The sequence below is a fragment of the Lithobates pipiens genome, unplaced genomic scaffold (assembly GCF_037356315.1).
Source record: "Lithobates pipiens isolate NorthernLeopardFrog02 unplaced genomic scaffold, aLitPip1_a1.2 Scaffold_18, whole genome shotgun sequence".
Taxonomy (NCBI): Eukaryota; Metazoa; Chordata; class Amphibia; order Anura; family Ranidae; genus Lithobates; species Lithobates pipiens.
The window spans coordinates 548,904,269-548,928,216 of NW_027507758.1; the positions used below are offsets into that span (position 1 = coordinate 548,904,269).

The 23,948-nt window shown below is 42.4% G+C and overlaps 1 protein-coding gene across 1 annotated transcript in view; it reads right to left on the bottom strand.

Moving 5' to 3' along the window:
- ATAD2B (ATPase family AAA domain containing 2B) overlaps positions 1-23,948 on the bottom strand; it is a 201,962-nt gene that overhangs the window by 120,996 nt on the left and 57,018 nt on the right. The window contains exons 7-11 of the mRNA XM_077488860.1: positions 20,904-21,032; positions 18,660-18,735; positions 15,072-15,173; positions 12,334-12,445; positions 3,973-4,088 (exon numbers count right to left, since the gene is read on the bottom strand). Of these exons, the coding sequence (XP_077344986.1) occupies positions 3,973-4,088; positions 12,334-12,445; positions 15,072-15,173; positions 18,660-18,735; positions 20,904-21,032 (535 nt within the window). The remainder of the gene's footprint in view (positions 1-3,972; positions 4,089-12,333; positions 12,446-15,071; positions 15,174-18,659; positions 18,736-20,903; positions 21,033-23,948) is intronic.

Sequence of the window (23,948 nt, forward strand, 5' to 3'; positions counted from 1 at the left end):
CAGCGTGAAGTAAATTTCTTGAAGAAAAATGTACCAAAATGTGGTAAAATTTCCAAGAATTTGGTATGAATGAATGCATGTGAGTAAGGGGCCTTAGATTGTAAGCTCCTTGAGGACAGGGACTGATGTGAATAAATATGTAAAGTACTACCTAAATTGAGAGTGCTATACAAGTACCTGTAATATATACATATCCAAAATGTTATTCAGAAAAACCACAGGAATCACAAACCCCAACACAGTGAAGCTTATAGGTGAAAATTTGGTTAGCCAGTGTGAACAATACCTTGTTAATGTAATTTGCCTGTGCTGAGTGTTTACACCCAAGTGCTTGTTCGAGGGAACAGGGTTATCTTTAATTTTCCTTTTCAAAACAAACCCCACTATTTACTCGGCATGTATGCGACTGTGCTGCAATGACCCCTGTAAATGCCAGCACTGGCCCTCGACTTAAACAGCTTTCACATAATTAGGTTTAATCCATGGCAGTCTAAAGAGCGATTGCGATACATAAAGGGCCTTAATCACTTGAGGACTAGCGGTTGCAACTTATGACAACCATCAATTACTACAGAACAGCTATATTCCTACTGATTTGTTTTTACATACAATAACGGAATTTAAGCACTTCCCCTCTGGAGAAACGTTAATTTTTCACACACCACAAAATCAGCATCGTACGTAATAACTACTTAAAATCCCCAAAACATTAGATTTTCTGGGCATGGCAAAATAAAATTATGGTAGTTGTAATTTATGCTGCATGATATTTGTGCAACAGTTCATCAAAACTACAATTTTTTTACCTGTAGGTAATAAAAAAACTATTTTACTACCACTTTAAAGATGAGTTCACCTAAAATAAAAAAATTTTTTTTAAAAAAGTCAGCAGCTACAAATACTGCAGCTGCTGACTTAATAATCAGACACTTACCTGTCCCAGGGTCCAGCGATGTGGGGGGAACAAAGCCCCGCTTGCCCCCTCCATTAGGCGGCGCCGGCAATGCAACTGTGCTGGGCACCCACTGCGCATGCGCGAGTGGCGCAGGGCACAGTGATTGGCCGCGCAGTCATCTGGCACCTGTCACGTGTCCCAGATGACTGACAGGAGGGAGGGGGCAGAGCTGAGCTCTTCCTGTGCCGAGGGGAAATTATGTCACCAGCCCAGGCACTGAAGGAGGCAGACTATGAGAGACTCCCTAGCAACAGCCATTTAGAGGGGAGTTACATTTTTTTTTTTTCACCACTTTAATCCTCATTTGTGGTACAAAATAAGAGGGAGGTAGTAGTATGTAAATATATCTCAAGCCTCAAAACTGCATGCATCATAAAATTGCAAAATATTATGGTATTCAAATTTATCAATAGGCGACACTTTAAAGTGGTTGTAAAGGCAATACAACTTTTACCTTAATGAATTCCTTGCATCAAGGTAAAAAAAAAAATGTCTCAACATATATATCGCCCCTCATCTCATCAAATACTTACCCAGAGACCTATTCAAGTCCAGCGCTGTGCCCGTCTGCAGCAGCATTCTCTCCTCTCAGGACATGGAGACAGCAGAAGGAGCCAGTGGCTCTTGCTGCGGTCAATCAAATCCTGTGAGGCAGGAGCAGGGAGGTGGAGCCGAACCACACTGTGTGCGTCTATGGATGTGCACAGACCGGCTCGAGAGCAGGCCCACAGGTGTGCCACCATAGGTTTGAACCGAAAATAGTCATTGAGAGCAGAAGCAGGGGACACCAGAAGAGGAGGTTTGGTGCCACTTTTTAATACCATTGCACAGAGCAAAAAAAAAAAAATGTGTATGTATATATATATGTATGTATGTATATATATATATATATATATATATATATATATATATATATATATATATATATATATATACACACACACACACACACACACACACACACACACACACACACACGTTTACAAGCTCTTTAAAGAAGAACTATACTGCTGACACACAACCCAAAGCAAAGCAGTTTCCTGGGGTTCCCTTACCACCTGCCAACATCTTTGGCTGGTCTTTTAGGTCTTTGATATTAGACAATTTTGATTGATGTCACTTCAGCCACTCCTGTGCATGCCCTGGGGTTCATTCAGCTCAGCCGAAGCCAAAGTTTCAGGCAACTGCACATACACAGTTGGTGTACAGTGCTAACAAGCAGCAAATACTTAAAAAAAAAAAAAAAAAAAAAATGCAAACAGGCAGGTTCTCTAATACAGAAGGGACCTACTAGGTTTCTCCTGCTTTTTTAAGTATATTTCTACTTAAATTCCTTTTCACCTCATCAGTTTTGAGTGACTGTAAATGAGGGACCTATAAGTATTTCTCTAACTCTGGTGCGCGTGGCAAAAGACGACATTTGTATGGCAGTTTATAAGCACGCAATTACATTTTAGGGCAATTTCATTTATTTTATCACCTATTTTTTTTTCTTTGCAGTTAACTTTACTAATGTGACAAAGGGGCTAAACAGGACCTCTGTGATAGGACTGGGTAGGTGACAGGTACTCTTTACAGAGACAAATTACGGATCTATTAAGCCGACGCATAGGTCATTAGAAGGCATACAAGCCAGAGGGAGAAACAATAGTGGCTGACAAGGGGGACTAAGTATTCACTTGATCTGTGGCTGGAGAGCTGAGAAGCAGCGGCTTTTTCAATACACAGGCCACACAAATGTAAATACAGAAACGCTTTTTTGACATGTATCTCTTTGCTGAAAATTTAAGTTTTTTTTCCCCCTATCCCTATCAGGATTTTGCTACTATTCAGGACTTCATTAAAAGATGTCACAACCTCACTTCCTGTCAGAATGATAACAGTTTTATTAACCAGTAAGTGAATGAAAATCAGCACACAGCAATAAAAAGGTTCTAGTGTTCCCATAATCTACTTAAAATTATTTTAAATTTGTAGTGTTGCAGGTGGAGAATTTTCATTCACTTTCAGTCTAATAAAATCATTCTCACCAAAATAAGTAGCGAGATCTCTCAACTAGAGCCCCGGATAGCAGGAAAAAAACCCTGAAAAAAAAAAAAGGTCTAATCCTTCAAAGAACTCAGGAATGGCGATTAAGTTTGCACAGTAGTCCAGTATAGTCAGTGAAGCAAAACTGCTGACATATTAATCAACACTGCATACACCTCTGTTTTGAAAGCTGTGATGTCACCATTCTGCTCTGAAACTCTCAATTCGCAGGGCTCAGGAGGTGGTTTCCCAGAGATTGTGACGTCACTTCCTAACAGGGTTCATTGGCATGTACTACACAGCATGCCCTGGGATATAGAAATTGTGTGTGTGTGGGGGGCTGCGGACATGTGTGCGGCGGATCAGAAGTGTACTACACAGAGGCTTTGCACTCCGTCCACCCAGAGAGCTGTGCCCTGCTTTGCTCTCTTTAATTTTATGGCAGTACACCGCACATGGTTTCTGCAGAGTGCAATATGGGAAGCGGATTTGATGAGGCTGGCTTCTGAGACGTGCATGTCCTGGCCTGTCTGAAGTGTCTGGTCATTGGAGGTGGGGCAAACCAGGATCATACTGGCCAGGCAAGCCAAATACACAGCACGGAACAGACCAGAAGTTAGACTCCTGGGTAAACCCAAAGCAGTGATCAGCAGCGTGATTATGTCTACCCTGCCTTTACGAAGAACTATAGTGGGGATTGTACAAGACCGCTGGCTGAGGGAATAATGACAAAGCGGCCACTGGTCAGGATATGGGGGGGGGGGGGGGGGGGGGGCGACAGAGGGCACTTCATTGTTGCAGGCAGGTGGACTATGCTCTGCAAGACCAACAAATTAGTTAAAGGTATAAAAAGCAGCTGCACACATGGCCACAAAATTTTTTCTGATGTTAAGCTTTAACACTCATTCCAAAAGAAGGAAAAGTTCCCATTGCACATTGGTGCTCTTTTCAGCGGTCTAAGAACTCAAAATATATCTAACTGCACTGACCTGGGAGGCTGGATCTTGAACTTCTCAAAGATCTCTGGATACAAAAGTGGGAAAACAACCATTTCTTTCAATGCATATATGTGCTGGCTCAGACCTCCGACACGATCAAACCGAATCTAAAAGAGAAAAGCAGAAAAAAATTGGATTTTTACTCAGTTAAATTCTTCTCTGAAGTTCATTGACGGACACTGCTCCTTTAATTCTTGACCTTAGGGTTATCACGACACTTCAGGAGAGGACTAGGTAGAACATGTAAAAACAGCAAGACTGCACAGCACCGCCCAGGTGGCGGTCCCTCTGGCTATAACCCCCTCACCCTGCTTCCTGCAGGTCAGTTTGTCAAAAAGCAGTACAAACATAAATAGGAGGGGTGGGTGCTGTGTCCGTCAATGAACTTCAGAGAAAAGGATTTTACGGCGAGTACAAAAATCCTATTTTCTCTTTCGTTCATTGACAGACACAGCAACTTTAATTCTTAACCTTAGGGACGTCCCCAAGCAGTGTCAAAAAATGAGCGGTGGAAACAGCAAAACAGAAGTTCACTCACAACAAAGAGAAAACCTCAACAGAGGAGTCGCCATCTTAAATGGCCACCATGAAAACCAACGGCCAACTTGTGCATCAAAAGATGCATTTACAACAAACTAGTAACTTAAAGAAAGTGTCATTGCAACCTTACACAGCCGCCTGCAAAACCTTGCGGCCAATGCAAGCATTTGAAGATGTGCTTACGTCAACTTTGTAGAATTGAGTGAGTGTGAACGGATGACCAAGTCGCCGCCTTACACACCTGGGAGACAGATGCTTGATGTCGGAAAGCCCAGGAGGTCCCAATTGCTCTGGTGGAACGAGCCATGACAGGAAAAGGGGGCACCCACCTCATTAAGACATAGGCCTGAACTACCATATGTCTGATCCACTGAGAAATGGTGGACGACTAGACCGTCAGACCTTTTTTTTCGGACCAGCCACTGAGACAGAGTCTGACTTCGGGAAGGGAGCTGTAGCAGCTAGATACACCTGTAAAGCCTGGACCACATCCATGGAATGTAAGGCAACCTATTTTGGGTGTGTCGGCTTAGGACATAAGGAAGGTAACAATGTCCTCATTTAGATGGAATGTTGAAACACCTTTGAAAGGAAAGAGGGCTGCGGACATAGCACCGCCTTATCCTTATGGTTGACCAGGTAGGGAGACTTGCATAACAAGGCCGCCAACTCAGAAACCCTCCTGGCAGATGTAATGGCCACTAGAAAAACTACTTTGAGAGAGTGTTAACAAGGGAATCTCCTTAATGTTCTCAAACAACGGTTTCTGAAGCACCGATAGCACCAGATCCTGATCCCACGGAGGTAGAGGTGGTTGAACTGAGGAACTGCGTAGAACCCCTTGCACGAAGGTACTCCCCAATGAGTGAGTCAGCAAGGGGCGTTGGAAAGACAGCCAGGGCTGATATCTGTGCATTGATGGTGCTTAAAGCAAGTTTCTGATCTACCCCTCGTTGCAAAAACAGCAGGAACCTGGAAACTGAATAAGTGCACGGACGCCACCCCATCTCCTCACACATGGAGATGTAAGCCTATGTACGATGGCAAATCTTCAGAGAAGAATACTTCTTTGCTCTCAGCATAGTGGAAATTACATAGTTTGACAGACCTCTGCCTTTTAGCACCTGGTTTTCAACAGCCATGACGTTAAAACAGGATGAAGTATCGGACCTTGCGCTAGAAGGTCTTCTCGCATCGGTAGCCGCAGGGAACATACGCCACAAGTCGTACTAGGTCGGAGTACAAAGGATGCCGAGGCCAATCTGGGGCAATCAAAATTACTGGAATACCCTCGGCCTCCACTCTGCGCAGCAGATGTGGTAGAAGCTTGAGGGGGAGACATAAATCAGCCGATAATGCCCCCATGGAGCCACCAACACGTCCGCCCAGGAGTCTTGTCCTGGACACAAACCTCTGCACCTTCCAATTGAGCCGAGAAGTCCACATCTGGTGTGCCCCACCTTAGGCAAAGGAGCCCGAATACCTGCGGATACGACCATTCCCCTGGGCCCAGCATCGGACTTAGGTAGTCAGCCTGCCAGTTTTCCACGCCTGGGATATATATGGCCGTCAGGGCCAGCTCCTGGCACTCTGCCCACTGGAGAATGTGAGCGACCTCTCGAGTGTAAAATTGAGTGTGTGGTACCGCCTCAAAAGTGGCTACCATGAGGCCCAGAATGCGCATGCAGAAGTGCAGCGACGACCACCTGCGATTCATCAATAACTTCACCGCAGCTTGAAGAGTCTGCAGCTTGTCTGAAGGGAGAAATACTCTCGCTTCTGAGGAGTCTAACAGCAAGCCCAGGTACTCCAGGTGTTTAGTCGGCACCAACGCTGACTTCTTTAGGTTCGGCACCCAACCAAACTCCCGGAGAGTCTGCATGGTGATTGCTACATCCTCCCTTAATTCGGAGGTGGAAGCTGCTCTCAGAAGGAGGTCATCTAGGTAACCCACGATTGCAATCCCATGTTGCCTTAACAGCACCAGAAATGGAGCTAACACTTTGGTAAAGACTTAAGGTGCTAACGCCAGACCAAAAGGGAGAGAAACCAACCGATAGTGCTCTTCCCTGACTGCAAAACGCAGAAACCTCTGATGCCTGAGGCATATGGGTACATGTAAATACGCGTCCTGGATATCCAGGGATGCCAGGAAGTCCCCCTGATGGAGTGCAGCAACCACGGAGCAAACCGATTCCATCCTGAACCTTTGCACTTTCACAAAGCTGTTGAGGGCCTTTGGGTTGGAGGGAAAAAAATCTGTTCGGTGGACAAGAAAGAAACTATCTTGTATCCCGATATAACCAGTTCGCAAACCCACAGGTCGGACAGTAGAGAGGTCCAACAGACTTCAAACTCCCAAAGGTGACACCGCACCCAAGAGTTGGACGGGGGAAAACCTTCATGCGGTAACATTTTTGTTTGCAGACTTGTTTGGCTTGCGAAACCAGGGGACGCTTTTGTCCTTCAGCAGGCGCCTTGTTGTACTGGGAACGCTTACCTGCCGACCTGGGCAGGTGAAAAAGCCGTTTGAGTGGGAAAAAAGAGGGCGCTCCCCTTCAGCGTGGCTCCTTACCCTTTCTGGGCAGTGGGAGAAATGTGCTCTTCCCACCGGTAATATTTTTAATAATGTCATCTAACAAAACTCCAAAAAGCCTCTCACCTTAGAAGGGCAAATCCGCCAGACCATTTTTAGATGCCTGGTCCGCAGACCAGCATTTCAGCCAAATCAGGCGCCATAGCACTACTGCCGATACTGATGTTCTAGAGAGCAGGGGGACCGTATCCAGGGCCGCATCGCAGACATACTTAAGGCCATAAACCAACTGGTCTGTCAGCTCTACAAAGACCAGGGGAGATTGTTGCTTCTCCAATTCACGGTGCAACAGCTTTGCCCATTCAGTAAGCATCTGCGACACCAAGGCCATGGCCAGCACAGGTCGTAACGCTGACACCACACTACCATAAATATGGACCGTGTCACTGTTTCGGCCCTCCTGTCAGCAGGATCCTTGAAGGCAGGAGTCCCTCCTACCAGAATCGTGGTTACTTTATTTAACCTTGATACCGGGGGGTCAACGACCAGAGGAAACGTCCATTTTTTCACGAGGCTCTCCTCTGGGTAACGCACCGCCATTCTTCTTGGGACCCAGAAGATGGGAGGGTGGGGCGCACAGGGGGCGTTTTTAACCTCCCTTGCACCCGCACAACAAAGGTCTCCAGGACCGCCGACAAAGCATCCATAGGCACCGCATTTTTTTCAGGTGAGCCGGTTGCAATAGCAGGGATGTCTGGGAAAGAAGCATCAGCTTCTGACACCATGATGACCCTCACTCGCCTGCCACAACTTAGGGACTTAAGGCAAGGTACACAAATCCCACCCTCCTAGCTGCTCACAGACTGAGGGGCCCCTCCGCAGGACTCACCAACTCTGAACAAGTGCTGCGCTGCCACTGATCGCTCTGCCCTGTTTCAGTCACAAAGTGGTCAGAGTGAGAACTGCGCTGTTCTGAGGTACACAGACCCAGCACTTGAGGTAAAAACGCCCTGAGGCTACAAGAAAATGGCCGTCAGCTGTTCTTGGTACAAAAATCCCCAAGAAAATGGCCGCCGAACCTTCTATAAAATGGCTAAGAGCCATAAACTGCATAAGACTACAGGAAAATGGCTGCAGCCTCTCCTGAGGTAAATTTACTCAGGCACCTCAAAGAGCAGTAAAAAAAAGGGCAGAAAAACAAAAACGAACCCCAAGAGTCAGCGCAGACCTGCCAAAGCTCGGAGCCCAGTTACATACATTGCACATCATGCCCATTCACATAGCGGCCCCAGCAGGGTGAGGAGGGAACGAGGTATAGGGAGAGAGGAAAGGGAGAGTGCGAGACTCCCTAGTCGACCTCCCAGGGAATGACCAGCTGCTCTATCCTGCAGAGGCAGGGAGAGCCGTACTTACCCTTCTTGTCGGGATTGCTGGAAGCATTCCACCACAGACCCATCACCCGAGCAGTACGGGGTAGCTGCTGGCCATGGCAGACTGACACAGACAGCAGTAGTCCGGTCATGTGTGTGGCCCAGAGTATATAGCTTGCCGGCCGCCCCTGGAGCAGAAGGGGTATGTCGTGGCTGACCCAGCACATAGCTAGGGTCTGCTCTCTCGATGGCCAGGCTGGGGGAACTACAAGGATCTATATTATCCAACTTGTCACCCAGCCGGCTGTTGATAGTAGATCACAGGATCAAAAATTGTAGAAAAAATAAATGAAATAAAACCCAGGACCAATGATCCCCTCAGGGAGCCAGGTCCTTCTACACTAGGCAGAAAAAAAACTGAGCTGCAGGAAGCAGGGTGAGGGGTTATAGCCAGAGGGACCGCCTCCTGGTCGGTGCTGTGCAGTCTTGCTGTTTTTACATGTGCTACATGTTCTGCCTAGTCCTCTCCTGAAGTGGTGTAATAACCCCAAGGTCAAGAATTACAGGAGCTGTGTCCGTCAATGAACAAAAGAGAAATGCACATTTAATCAGAAATAAAAAAAGTAAAACAATTTTCATTAAAATTAAGTTGACATTTAGCAATTGAAAGGTTTGTCTTCCTGGCTCCTCTGTAAAGTAAAATTGGCAACTCGCTTAATGCAATAAAGCAATCCCTGGTTGCACTGTATAGTAAAATAGGCAACTTGCTTTCTCCAATAAAGCAATCTTCAGATACAGTATACAGATCTTTCTTATACAGATTAGTCAAAATAGGCATTAGGAGGGGGGAAGGAAACATTAAGAAAAGTTAGGTTTTGCCTGAAATTTTACTTTAAGGCCAAGAATTGCTTATCCTAGTGTTATTTCAAAGGATAGCAGGCTTTTTGCAATTTCACCCAATTATTGTTCAATTAAATTCACAGAAGAGCAACGCTGCATTATTAAGCACACTCACTTGCCAAAGCTCTCTGCTCAACGCCCTTCAAAGACTAGATCTTGGTTCCACGCCCCAACCCAGAATCTTTCCTCATATATCCAACACTGCTAGCCACACTGCTCTTAACCATTTCCAGTGACACAACGGAGCCAAAAAAAATAAATAAAAAATCATTCCTTGATGCCACACCTCTTTCCCAACAGTCACCCACACAGCATTAAGAAGTTGGGTCAGTTGCTTTTCCAGCCCAGCCATCGGTAAATTCTGCAGAACTTCAAATTAAAGGAAACCTACGCAGAGAAGGCATTTAGGCTGCCAATGAAGGCTACCAGAGCCTCTTCTGAAAATGCCCTCTCTCTACCTATTGTGATCCAGGAGCTTCTTTATGTGCCATGTCACCAATCTAAAACAAGTATGGAGATTAAGAGTCGTGATATCACACCAACATTCCTCATCTGCCATCTTATTTTACGTCCATGACAAAGTAGTCAGAGACATCAATGTGACTAGCATTTTCAGGAGGAAATTAGCAATGGCCTCTTACAACATGGAATGTTTCCATGAACTCAGAAGCACATCACTGAGGATTTTGCTTGGTTCCCTAAAAGTAACCAATGCTTTGTCCAAACAAACATGTTATACAGTATCTCACAAAAGTGAGTACACCCCTCACATTTTTGTAAATATTTTATTATAACTTTTCATGTGACAAAACTGAAGAAATTACACTTTGTTACAATGTAATGTAGTGAGTGTACAGCTTGTATAACAGTGCAAATTTGCTGTCCCCTCAAAACAACCCAACACAGCCATTAATGTCTAAACTGCTGGCAACAAATGTAAGTACACCTTTAAGTGAAAATGTCCAAATTGGGCCAAGAGTATCAATATTTTGCGTGGCCACCTTTATTTTCCATCACTGCCTTAATCCTCATGGGCATTGAGTTCACCAGAGCTTCACAGGTTGCCACTGGAGTCCTCTTCCACTCCTCCATGATATCACAGAGCTGGTGGCTGTTAGAGATCTTGCGCTCCTCCACCTTCCTTTTGAGGATGCCCCACAGATGCTCAATAGGGTTTAGCTCTGGAGACATGCTTGGCCAGTCCATCACGTTTACCCTCAGCTTCTTTAGCAAGGCAGTAGTCATCTTGAAGGTGTGTTTGGGGTCATTATATTGGAATACTGCCCTGCGGCCCAGTCTCTGAAGGGAGGGGATCATGCTCTGCTTCAGAATGTCACAGTACATCTTGGCATTCATGGTTCCCTCAATGAACTGTAGCTCCCCAGAGCCGGCAGCACTCATGTAGCCCCAAACCATGGCACTCCCACCATGCTTGACTGTAGGCAAGACACACTTGTCTTTGTCCTCCTCACCTGGTTGCTGCCACACCTGCTTGACCATCTGAACCAAATAAGTTTATCTTCGTCTCATAAGACCACAGGACATGGTTCCAGTAATCCATGTCCCTAGTCTGCTTGTCTTCAGCGGGCTTTCTTGTGCATCATCTTTAGAAGAGGCTTCCTTCTGGGATGACAGCCATGCAGACCAATTTGATGCAGTGTGCGGGGTATGGTCTAAGCACCGACAGGCTAACCCTCCACCTCCAAACTCTGCAGCAATGCTGGCAGCACTTATACATCTACCTCCCAAAAACAACCACTGAATACAACGCTGAGCATGTGCACTCAACTTCTTTGGTTGACCATAGCGAGGCCTGTTCTGAGTGGAACCTGTACTGTTAAACCTCTGAATGGTCTTGGCCACTGCGCTGCAGCTCAGTTTCAGGGTCTTGCCAATCTTATTTCAGGTATTTATATAGCGCTGTCAATTTACACAGAACTTTACATATACATTGTACATTCACATCAGTCATTGCCCTCAAGGAGCTTAAAACCCAAGGTCCCCAACACATTCATGCATACTAGGGCCAATTTAGACAGGATCTGATTAACCTACCAGCATGTTTTTAGAGTGTGGGAAGAAACTGGAGTACCCGGAGGAAGCCCACGCAGGCACAGGGAGAACATGCAAACTCCAGGCAGATGGTGTAATGGTCGTGATTCAAACCAGCAACCCTTTTTGCTGCTAGGTGAAAGTGACTGAAAGGTGTACGTGCTAGTATACTGTGCAGCTCACAATAGCCCTAGGCCATCTTTACGTACAGCAATAATTTTTTTTTTTCAGATCCTCAGAGAGTTCTTTGCCATGAGGTGCCATGTTGAACTTCTCGTGACCAGTATGAGAGAAATGGCGATTACACCACATTTAACACACCTACACCTCATTCACGCCCGAGACCTTCCAAACCGAGTCACATGACACTGCAAAGGAAAAATGGCTAACTGGGCTCAATTTGGACATTTTCACTGTACTCATTTTTGTTGCCAGCGGTTTAGACGCTGTACACTCACTACTTTACATCTTTACACTGTAGCAAAGTGTAATTTCTTCAGGGTTGTCACATGAAAAGGTATAATATTTACAAAAATGTGAGGGGTGTACTCACTTTTGTGAGATACTGTACTTACCTGTTCTGCGCAAAGGATTTGCACAGAGCAGCCGAAGCCTCTGCTTCTGAAGTTCTCCGCCAGTGATCTTGGCTCCTGTTCTTCAGAGTTCCCCCACAGCAAGTCGCCTGCTGCTGCCATCAAGTTTTCTGTGAGAAGAGAGAGGGGAGGGACAGCGCTGGATCGAGTTCAGGGTCAGATAACTGCTGGGAGGGAGGCAAATTTTGGAAGGTTTTCTTACCTTAATGCAGAGAATGCACTAAGGTTCAAACAAAAAAAAAATAGAAATCTTCACCTTTATAACCACTTAAACATGCCCTACTCTTTTAGAATTCAATCATAATAGATCTAGAAGAGATAAATGCAAGCTTTAAATACAATACTTCAGTACAATACTCACCGATCGATCCAAGCTCATTGGATCTACATCAGCAAGGCTGGCACCAACCTTGACCCTTTCTCGCACGATACCACTGGCTAGATCTTCAGCTGTGAGATTCATAGGGAGACACCTAACATATAGAACACATAAAAGAAAAAGGTCTCAACCCACAGGGAAAAAAACTCAGGCAAATAAGTTCAGCAAACAGTGTCACTGGGCTTAAGACAGTTTTACTGAAGGTATACACAAAGTAAAACCTGGTTCCATCAAAAGAAACTTGCATTTCATGGCTGAGAATCAAGCTTCAGGTTAAGTTTTTGTTTTGTTTTGTATTTTTCTAATTTTGTATAGGGCAAAGAAAGTTTATAACCCCCATCAGGTATTTACTGTGGTTTGTGTCCATGCTAGGGAAATTCACACTATTTGACTTAATGGCTATTGTCTCCAGGACTGAGTGAGGGAAAGACAAACATGCAAATTCCAGTGAAAACTGTTTAATTAGCATTTTCCCTAATTTGTAATGTCCCTGTGAAATATCATATAAAAGAGGACATAAGAAAAAAAAATAAAAAAAAATACAGTTTTAACCATTCCCTACCCAGGGGTAAAAGACACATGTTTAAAAAAAAAAAAAAAAAAAAAAAAAAAAAAAGGAAGACAATGAAAAGCTTCAAACACTACTCATGTTAAAGATTTTCCACTTAGCACAGTGGCCAAATTGTTAGCAAATCTGCCTGGCAGCACTAGGGCCCCAGCCATGGCACTACCTGCATGGAATTGGCATGTTCTTGTGCTTATGCGAGTTTGCTCTGGGCACTCCAGTTTCCTCCCACACTCCAAAGACACGCCGATAGCTTTAGTGGCTCCTGCCTAAATTGGCCCTAGCATGTGTACTGTGCATATGGAAAGTATTCATAGCGCTTCACTTTTTTCCCCACATTTTTTGTTATGTTACAGCCTTATTCCTAAATGGATTAAAATTCATTATTTTCCTCCAAATTCTACAAACAATATGCCATAATTACAATGTGAAAGAAGTTGGTCTGAAATCTTTGCAAATTTATAAGAAAAAATTTAAAAAAATAAAATAAAATCAAGTGTACACAAGTATTCACAGCCTTTGCCATGACACTTAAAATTGAGCTCAGGCGCATCCTATTTACACTGATCATCCTTGAGAGGTTTCTACAACTTGATTGTAGTCCACCTGTGGTAAATTCAGTTGACTGGAAAGGATTTGGAAATCCACACACCTGTCTATATAATGTCCCACAGACAGTTTGTGCATGTCAGAGCACAAACCAAGCCATTAAGTCCAAGGAATTGTCTGTAGACCTCCAAGACAGGACTGTATCGAGGCAGAGACCTGAGGATGGGTACAGAGAAATGTCTACGACATTTAAGGTCTAAATGAGCACAGTGGCCTCCATCATCCATTGGAACCACCAGGTCTCTTCCTAGAGTGAACCCCCTGGCCAAACTGAGTAATCAGGGGGAGAAAGGCCTTAGTCAGGGAGGTGAACAAGAACCTGATGGTCTCTGACAGAGCTCCAGCATTTCTCTGTGGAGAGAGGAGAACCTCCTAGAAGAACCATCTCTGCAGCACTCCACCAAACAGGCCCGCATGTTAGTCATCAGACAGAAGCCACTTCTCAGTAAGGCACATGACGGCCCATCTGGAGTTTTCCAAAAGGCACCTGCTGGATTTTCAGACCATGAGAAATAAAAATCTCTGGTCTGATGAAACAAAGATTGTACACTTTGGCCTGAAGGCAAGCGTCATGTCTGGAGGAAAGCAGGCTCCGCTCATCGCTTGGCCAATACCATCCCTACAGTGAAGCATGGTGGTGGCAGCACCAAGCTGTGGGGATGTTTTTCAGTGGCAAGATTAGGTACTAGTCAAGATCGAGGGAAAGACGAATACAGTAATGTAGAGAGACCTCCTTGACGTAAACCTTCTCCAGAGCACTCTGGACCTCAGACTGGGGCGAAGGTTCATCTTCCAACAGGACAGCAACCTTAAGCACACAGCCAATAACAAAGCTACGGGACAACTCTGAATGTCTTGAGTGTCCCAGCCTGAGCGTAAACTTGACTGAACATCTCTGGAGAGATCTGAAAATAGCTGTGCACCGACTCTCCCCATCCAACCTGATGGAGCTTAAGAGGTCCTACAAAGAAGCATGGGAGAAACTGCCAAAAATAGGTGTGCCATGTTTATAGCATCATACTCAAAAAGACTTGAGGCTGTAATTGGTGCCAAAGGTGCTTCAACAAAGTATGGCGCAAAGGCTGTGAATACTTATGTACATTTTTTTTTCTATTTTTATTTAATAATTTTGCAAAGATTTCAAACTTTTCACATTATTATGGGGTATTGTTTGTAGAATTTTGAAAAAAAAAAATTTTTTGGAAAAAGACTAACATAAAATGTGGAAAAAGTTAGGCACTGTGAATATTTGAGATGTAGCGCATGTATGAAACTGAGTTAGGGACCTGTAGATTGTAAGCTCCAAGAGGACAGAGATTGATGTGAATGTGAAACAGATGTAAAGCGCTGCGTAAATTGTCAGCGCTAAATAAGTACCTGTAATAAATATAATAAATAAATCAATAGAATGGTGGAAACCTGGGTGTTGCAGCAGGTATGTGTAGGTAAGTCTAGGAAGAAGAAAAGCTACTGTTACAAAGCAATAGAAGACGAAGATGCTTATTCATATGCATTAGTTGCTACTTATACTGTATATGGCAAATACCTATTTCTGGCTTTGGCCATGCTCTTAGACTTTCTCCTCTCAAACCGCTCTTCATCTGATGAGGAAGTGGTATCGCTGCTGTGAATTGCATGCTTTTTTCTTCTGCAGAAAAATACACTCATTAACATGTACACTGGAATAAAGGAAATAGACAGACAAAAGGCGAGTAAAGGAGGCTTGATAGCAGTAGATAATAAGCAAAGTTAACTATACATGCTCCAATCTGACCATACAATCTTTGTACAATCAACCTTTAGATTTACAAATATCATGTGCAATAAGTATCTACATAAAGGAGTTATTAGAACTAAAGGAGACACTAAAAAAATGTGTGGTGAGGGGAATCCTCTTTGTTGAGCTATTATATTCTGAGAGCGGGAAGATGTACCCGCCATCAGAATATACTGATCAGTGCTGCAGGCTATAGTCTGTGGTGCTGATTGAGCGGGGAAAATCTGTTAGGGAAGTTGTACAGAAGTCCATTGGTAGATTTCTGTACAACCACAGTGCCCCATGAAATTTGGCCGGTCCCTGCTGATCCAAATAAATTTCGATCCATGAATGGCTAACTTTCCACACTGTCTGCAAAGAGTGCAAGTGCAGTCAATGCCTTTTCTTGGGTTTCCTCAGTATAATCAGCATGGCTTCCAATATGTTCCTCTTAATGTTAAAACAAAGCAGTAACTTGACTACTACAGGCCATTAATTCAGACTTCTTCCCAGACCTAATCTGACTGCAGGTCCTAGAGATATCAGTGCTAACAAACCGAACAGTGCAAAGCAGATCATCATATCTGTATTCGAGATCACAGGCGTGTGACCATGATGTGTAAAACCAGCAAAAAGGTGAAGAGGACCTGTCCTATAATTGACAAACCTGAGGTATGTGCCTGCAGCAAGGTATAAATCTGAAAACTAGGGTTCTGCTTCAAATATAGACCCTGCGAGTCTTTTATTCCTGAGACGCAAGTCTGAAATTACTATTGGGGAACTATGGAAGAGATCAGAGAAGACAATATAGTGCATACTCTTTAGTAATCTCGCTTACAGAGAAGTAAATAAAGCAATAATCCAACAGTTCTTGAAAATGTATTCATGCCTTAGGCGCATTTTGCACTTTAGTAATCCATAATTTAGGCAAAAAAAAAATACGAATGGGAAGCAAACTGAGGAAATTGCCTGCTTTAGAAAAGCAGAATTAAGCCGTCTAGACAAATCCTTTCAATACTAATGGCTTCTGGGAAACCCATGCTGAGAAATTAAGAAAATAGGGTTTGTTCTGATCTGCAGCAAATCTGCATTACAATTGATGTGGCAGTAATAAAAAAAAAAAAAAAAAAAGCATAAAGCGCTCAGTAAAAATGGCTTCCAGACCACATAGGAATTTAACAGTAAGCAAAAAGGGAAAGAAAGTTTAAGAAATCAGGAATTTTCCTTAAAGCCGAAGTAAACCCCAAGAAATTACCACCTCCACCTTCCAGCTACATCCCTTGCCAGACACTGTCCTCTACTCCCAGGTGATGGTCTTTGGCCTCGTGAGTGGCCGGTGGTGGAATGACATCATCCCGTGCATGCATAGTCATTCTGCTACAGCCAGAGTGCCAGGAATGCACAGTACAGTGTTCATTCAAAGAGAAGACTGCAAGCAGGCAGATGTTTGTTATTGCAGAAAAGACACTGCAGGTCTCTACTCCAATAACTTTTTTTAATAGTTACGTTTAGTTCCATTTTAACTGGGCTTGCTAAACTGAAAGCATCATTAACCTTGGCAGCAGAAAATGACTCAAGTATTCATGAAAAACTGCATGAAAAAAAAAAAAAAAAAAAAAAAAAAAAAACAAACAAACATGGTTTAGTTTATTCCTAAAAGGTTTACTGCCCGTTTGTTTACATTCTGCATATAGGTGTCACTTTAGCACATGACGACACTTTTGATGTTTGGCCGTGTGCCTTTTTTCGTTGACGCGTCTTTACCTTCTTATTAGAAATTGCCATTGATAGTGTTTGATGAGATCACCTGAGGCTTAGTATATATTCTATTAATCTTTTGGCAGGCATTCGTTTTCCAGCCCCTCTTTTTTGGCCATCCTTGTATGCACTGAACTGCTGCTCACCTTTGGGGGAATTTTCTGCCCAAGCCGTGCTTACTACATAATTGGCTTAGTCTTCCAGACATTTTGCTACATCTGGCATCATGTCTTTTTTGCGGCCTTAGCGCTGCTTTTTCTAACCTACGATTCAGCAATGTTTGAAGCTTGAGGGGATCTTTTGTTTCCACTGGTGCGATTTAATTTAAAGAACGTGCGAACTGTAAGTATTTCAATATATGCCAATTTATTGGAGTTTTGTTATTTATTGTACTTTTTATGTATGTTTTTGGCATTTTTCTTTATCATACTGATATTTTCATATTTCTTAATAGAATTTTAATACGCTACCGTCTAAACCCCCGAGGAAGGATATAGATACAGCATTAATTCAGCCTTGTGGCTTTATTGTCCGAAACATGTTGGGATTTGTTGGGATCAATATTTACATCTGACCTTGTGCCAGTTTCATTTGTCACTACACTCTTGGTAGCTGTTTTTTTTTTGTGTTCTATTGTATATATTTTTCAGATGTGTTATTCACTTTTTGTTCATTTAGTCTGAGGGAAGCCCTGATAAAATGTACTAGATCTACAAACGTATGGTACATTAGTGTAATTGTCAGTGGGAAGAAAACTCCTTAATGCTTGTAGTCATTGGGAAAAAATTACCCCCTTAGGGATAGCTGAAAAGATCAATGGCGTCAATGGGAACTTATCTGAGAGGCAGAAAGTATTCATTGCTCAAGGAACCCCTAACGACCACTGGAAGATACTCCAATTCCATGCAGCCTTGGACTAGATAGTGGCGACAACATGGCCAGTGCCAGGATCACCACACATGAGAAAGCAGGACAACAAATTACTCCCCTGCTTGCATGTCACTTCATCGCCAGCTGGATGAGTTAGGTGTCACCCTCTCGCTAACAACTTACATTCTCTGCAGCATTTTCAGCCAGCGAGTGGAATAAAAACAGGTGAGTGTTTCAACTGCTCATTTGTGACAGAGGCGCTGTGACTTCAGTGCTGGTGAAAATGCATTTTCAAACAATTTGTACGGCTATAAAGGTCAGTCAGAGCAGGTTTTAAAGCCCTATTACTGCAAGCAGTAAGCAAATGTGGTACTATCCATAGCCTGGGCCCACACACTTCAAACATTTACAGCAGATTTAAGTGCTTCTCACAGGAGATTGTCAGCATTTGCTCAGTACCATTCTACAATGGACTCAACCATACATTGTAGCTCCACTGTGGAAGTGAAGACCGCTGACAATGGACTCAAGAAAAATAGCTGCAAAACCACTGCAGAGGCAAAAAATGGCAAGTTTTTGTTTTGTTTTTTAACAAAGATGATTGGTTTATTTTAAGCTCTTTATTGGAAGATCCCTCTATTAGGCTCAGTAAAGCTTCTCGATTTAAAAAATAAAGCACGCCAGATGTGGGAAAAAATAAAAAATACATCAGTCTAACAATAGCCTGGTAGTTGCAGGCTGTGAACATACCGAATATGGCTTCTTCTTGCAGGTGATCTGTGTGTATCAAACAAAGTGCTTTGTCGCTTTTTTTGATGTGCTGGCTCTAAATAAAACCAAACATGTTAACAGATTAGGGGAAAAAAAAGAAAATACATGGAACTTCAGATCACTGCAGTTTTCTTTCTTTAATGCTATATCAGATTATCTGCTTTATCAGAATATATGCTTATTCATATAATTTATAAATACGTGAACTATAATCACAACGTTAACTGGTTGGGTTGGCATCTATATTTGCTTTCCTCCAAAACAATCTTTCTGAAGAAAGGGAAAAAAAAAAAACTGGCTTTTATTTAGATGCCATTCAAGAGTACATTTAAAAAATCCAAATTAACCACTTCGCATCCAAGCCAATTTTGACATTTCTCTTCTACGTGTAAAATTCATAATTGTTTCACTAGAAAATTCCATTAGAACCCCCAAACATTATATATGTTTTTTTAGCAAAGACCCTAGAGCATACAATGGTGGTTGCTGCAACTTTTTATCTCGCACGGTATTTGCGCAGCCTAAACGCCTAAACAGATACCAAACATGTCACGCTTCAAAATTACACGCACTCGTGGAATGGCGCCAAACTTTGGTACTTAAAAATCCCCATAGGTGACGCTTTCGCGGCGATACCTCACATGTGTGGTTTGCACACCTTTTACATATGTGGGCGGGACTTACATATGCGTTCGCTTCTGCGTACGAGCTCACAAGACAGGGGCACTTTATTTTTTATTCTTAATTTTATTTTTTCTTCCTATTATAAGGAATGTAAACATCCCTTGTAATAGGAATATGGCATGATCGGACCTATTTACAGTGAGATATGAGGTCAATAAGACACCATATTTCACCTCTAGGCTGGGAAGCCTAAAATAAAAAAAATAAAAAAACGATCACGGCTTCCCAGCAAAGGTGGTGCCGTTATTTTGAATGCAGAGGCCGGGCGTGACATCATAACATCGCGCCCGGCCTCTGAACGATCATAGGAACTCCGGGGACCATCTGATCCACGTGAAAATCTCTACGATATCATCCAGGGGCCAGCGGATCCTGTTACCGTCTCACCGATGGAAGGGGTCCCCTCCCGCCACCCGTAAGAACGATCAAGCGGCGGAACAGCTGCTATGATCGTTCTTATGGTGCAGGGAATCGCCGGCTGAAAATGCCGCTATCTGAATGATGTCTGTGGCCTCAGGCATCATTCAGATATAACTCCCCAAAGTCGAGGCCATCAAAGGACGTCCACCCGGCGCAAAGTGGTTAAAGGAAACTATGGGCATAATATAACAAAATCTAGCTATATAGGTGCATAACCACTTGCCGACAGGCTCATGCCGATATACAGCGGCAAAGTGGTTTAGTTCCCGCAAATCGCAGTATGGCTACATCTGAGGGCGATTCAAAAACACACAAATCCATGTTGTCAGGAGAGAAGAGACATATGATTTGTTCGTACTAAGTAGGAACAACGATATGTCTACTCTAGTGAGTCCTATCCCTTTACAGTTAAAACACACCCAGGGAACACACATTTAATCCCTCGATCACCCCCTAGTGTTAACCCCTTCCCTGCCAGTGACATTTACACAGTAATCAGTGCATTTTTATAGCACTGATCACTGTATAAATGTCAATGGTCCCAAAAATGTGTGAAAAGTGTCCAATCTGTCCACCGCTTCCCATAGTTGGTAGGCGCTATAACTTTTGCTCAAACCAATATACGCTTATTGCGTTTTTTTACCTAAAATATGTAGAAGAATATATATTGGCTTAAACTGACGAAGAAATATGTTTTTTATAAACATTTTTGGGGATATTAGAGCAAATTGTTGAATAGCGCAAAAAAAATAAAAAAAAAAAAACATGCAGAGGTGATCAAATACAACCAAGAGAAAGCTCTCTCTGTATGGTTACAGCATTGCAGGACCATGCAATTATCAGTTAAAGCAACGCAGTGCCATATGTAAAAAATGGCCTGGTCATTAAGCAGCCAAATCTTCCAGTCTAAGTGGTTAAAGTACACTAAGAACTCATCCATTATGAACCTCAAATTGTATACGCATTCCACAGCATTTTATCAAATTTGCAATCAGACAGCAGATAAAGTTTTTCAGTAATTCCCTTCAATTATACTGACTACAATGCACAGGTGCTTTTCGTGTAATCTCAAGCATTTCCATCCATAAGATTTTTTTAAATACTAAATGCATTACCTACCAATAGGAGGTGCTTGATACCTTTCCACAGTTTTCCTCTGCCTGAGGTTGTATGGTCTATCATTCTCTTCTCCCTCTTCACCCTCTACCTCGACTTCTTCATCACAGTCTTCACCTTCTTCCTGGGACTCTGTAATAGCATAGAAAAGAAATAACACACCCCCCCTATAAAAATGTAGCCTACTTTGGGTGGTAGGGGACAGAGTATAATGACCACAGAATGTAAAATTCCCATCTTTGACCCTTGGAAGGAAAACCTCCGTTCCTGCCAGCCTTGATATCGGACACATGATCGTCCGTTTTTTTTTGCATGCTAGTCTCATGTCAAAAATGCAACGGTTACTAAAGCTACGAAATTTCTTGAAGGACCAAATGTAATTTTAGAAGTTTGTCACTCATAATTAAATTGTTTGAGTTAAAAATTAATATCATGGCCATCTATAAGACAGTTAAAATATAACTACTATTTAGTGGGAAGAAAATATTTTATATATTTTTTATATATTTCTTTATTTTTTATTATATTGCTATGTATTTTTATCACTAAGTGTCCATAGTGAGCATTATCTATACAAAATGATGTAATATGAAATTTAACCACAAGATGGCAGTGTCTGTGGGGCGCTATATTTTAATTGTTATTTTATATAGATTTATGTGGAGAAAGTTTTAGTAATTATTATATGGTTTTAATTATGATATTAATAAGCGGTGAATAGGTGCAATTTCTATTTTTTTGTTGTACTAAGAAGATAATATTTGTTTAGTTATGGGGCGGTTCTGTGTTGTCATGACAGCGCCGCTGGCTCTATTTAAACTCTATTGACACCTGACTCCTTGACCCTTTGAAAAAGTCACGCGTTTGTGACGCAACGCGTCAGGGAGGAGCCAGGTGTCACGTCCATCACTTCCGGTCGCGGCCGAGACCGGAAGTGCCTTTGTTTACCAGCGCGGATCTGTTTTTTAAATGTAAGTGTGGATTTTATTTATCTCGATTAAAAATTGCAATACTACACATGCGAGTCCCCCTTCTTTCCCCATGACCGGTGGTAATACGATCTGAGTCTGTTGCTGAACGATCCATTCTAAAGAAGATACACCAGCAATTGCCCCCTATATGTGTGTTTGACCCTGAGGGGTCTCATATTGAGTTGAGAGGCTGGGGGAAACGGAGGGTGCACTGTTTGAGCACTGAAGGTGGAGCGATTTATCTGGAGCATGTTTACATTTGTGACAACATTGCATGATTATTGAACTGTCACCACTGGATATTCAGTTTTTGGACAGCACAGGAATATTTCTGAACACTTTATATTGCACATGGACTTTCCTTTTTGCCATTGTTGCACTGTGATTTTGTCACATTTTTTGCTATATTTGCACAATTTTAATATTGGATTATCTATTCATGTTTCATGCGATTTTGCACTTGAAGTAAGGGAATATTTTTTGCACTTTTTTATTTGCACATGCATTGTTGCACACGTTTTTTGAGATTTGCAAATTTATATATATATATATATATATATATATATATATATATATGTTGATTTATGTTATTTAGTAGGTATTTTAAAAGAGGCAGCGCTACATGATTTATTTTAAAATTTTAGAAGTGATGTAATGCGTTGTAAATGTATTCGTTTCTGAGCATGCGTGGTCATGGTCACTCAATTTTTTTTCAGATGAAAATTGTACCGATAAAAAAATAAAAAAAAAAAAAAAAAACACACACTGCTTGTTCTGGTATTGTACGACAAAAAGGTTTGAGCTGGATAATTTTGCATGAACTGTGGAAAGCTGTGTGCTATCAGATTATTGTAAGATTGCTATGAAAGTGGTATTTTTCATCCGATTTACTCATCGTGTGTACTAGGCATTAGAGTGCCGCTTTTCTCTTTCCCCTGTGGTGCAACATTTACACTTTTTACAACTGTGTAACTACTAGGAAGCAACTCAATCCATAATGATGCCATCAAGTAGAAAAATTGTATCCTAAAAAGGGAATAATAAAAATAAAAAATAAAACACTCCAATTTAAAGTATACAGTGCATCTGGAAAGTGTTTACATTACTTCACTTTTTCCACATTTTGTTATGTTACAGCCTTTTCCCCCAAAATTGATTACATTTATTATTTTCTTCAAAATTCTACAAACCATATCCCATAATGACATGAATGAAGTTTGTTTGAAATCATTGTACATTTATTAAAAACAAAAAAAATAAAATGAATCCCATGTACATAAGTTTTCACACCCTCTGCTCAATACTTTGTTGAAGCAACTTTGGCACCAATTACAGCCTCAAGTCTTTTTGAGTATGATGCTACAAGCTTGGCACAACTATTTTTGGACAGTTTCTCCCATTCTTCTTTGCAGAACCCCTTAAGCTGCATCAGGTTGGATGGGGAAAGTCGGTACACAGCCATTTTCACATCTCTCCTGAGATGTTCAACTGGGTTTAAATATGGGCTCTAGCTGGGCCACTCAAGGACATTCACAGAGTTGTCCCGTAGCCACTCATTTGTTATCTGTGTGTTTACAGTTGTTGTCCTGTTGGAAGATGAACTTCACCCCAGTCTGAGGTCCAGAGCGTTCTGCAGCAGGTTTTAATCTCGGATGTGTCTGTATATTGCTGCATTCTTCTTTCCCTTCATCCTGACTAGTCTCCCAAAGTTCCTGCCACTGAAAAACATCCCCAGAACATGATGCTGCCACCACCATGCTTTAATGTAGGGATGGTATTGGACAGGTGATGAGCAGTGCCTTCTTTCCTCCAGACATGACGCTTGCCATTCAGGCCAAAAAGTTCTTGTTTCATCAGACCAGAGAATGTACTGTATTTATTGGCATATAACACTCACTTTTTCACCATGAAAATCGGGTGCAAATAGCTTGTGTGTGTTATACGCCAATACAAAAATTTAAGTTTTTTTCCTGAAACTTCCCTCTTAAAACGAATGTGCGTGTTATACGCCGATAAATACGGTAGTTTCTCATGCTCAGAGTGTCCATCAGTTGCCTTTTGGCAAACTCCAAATAGA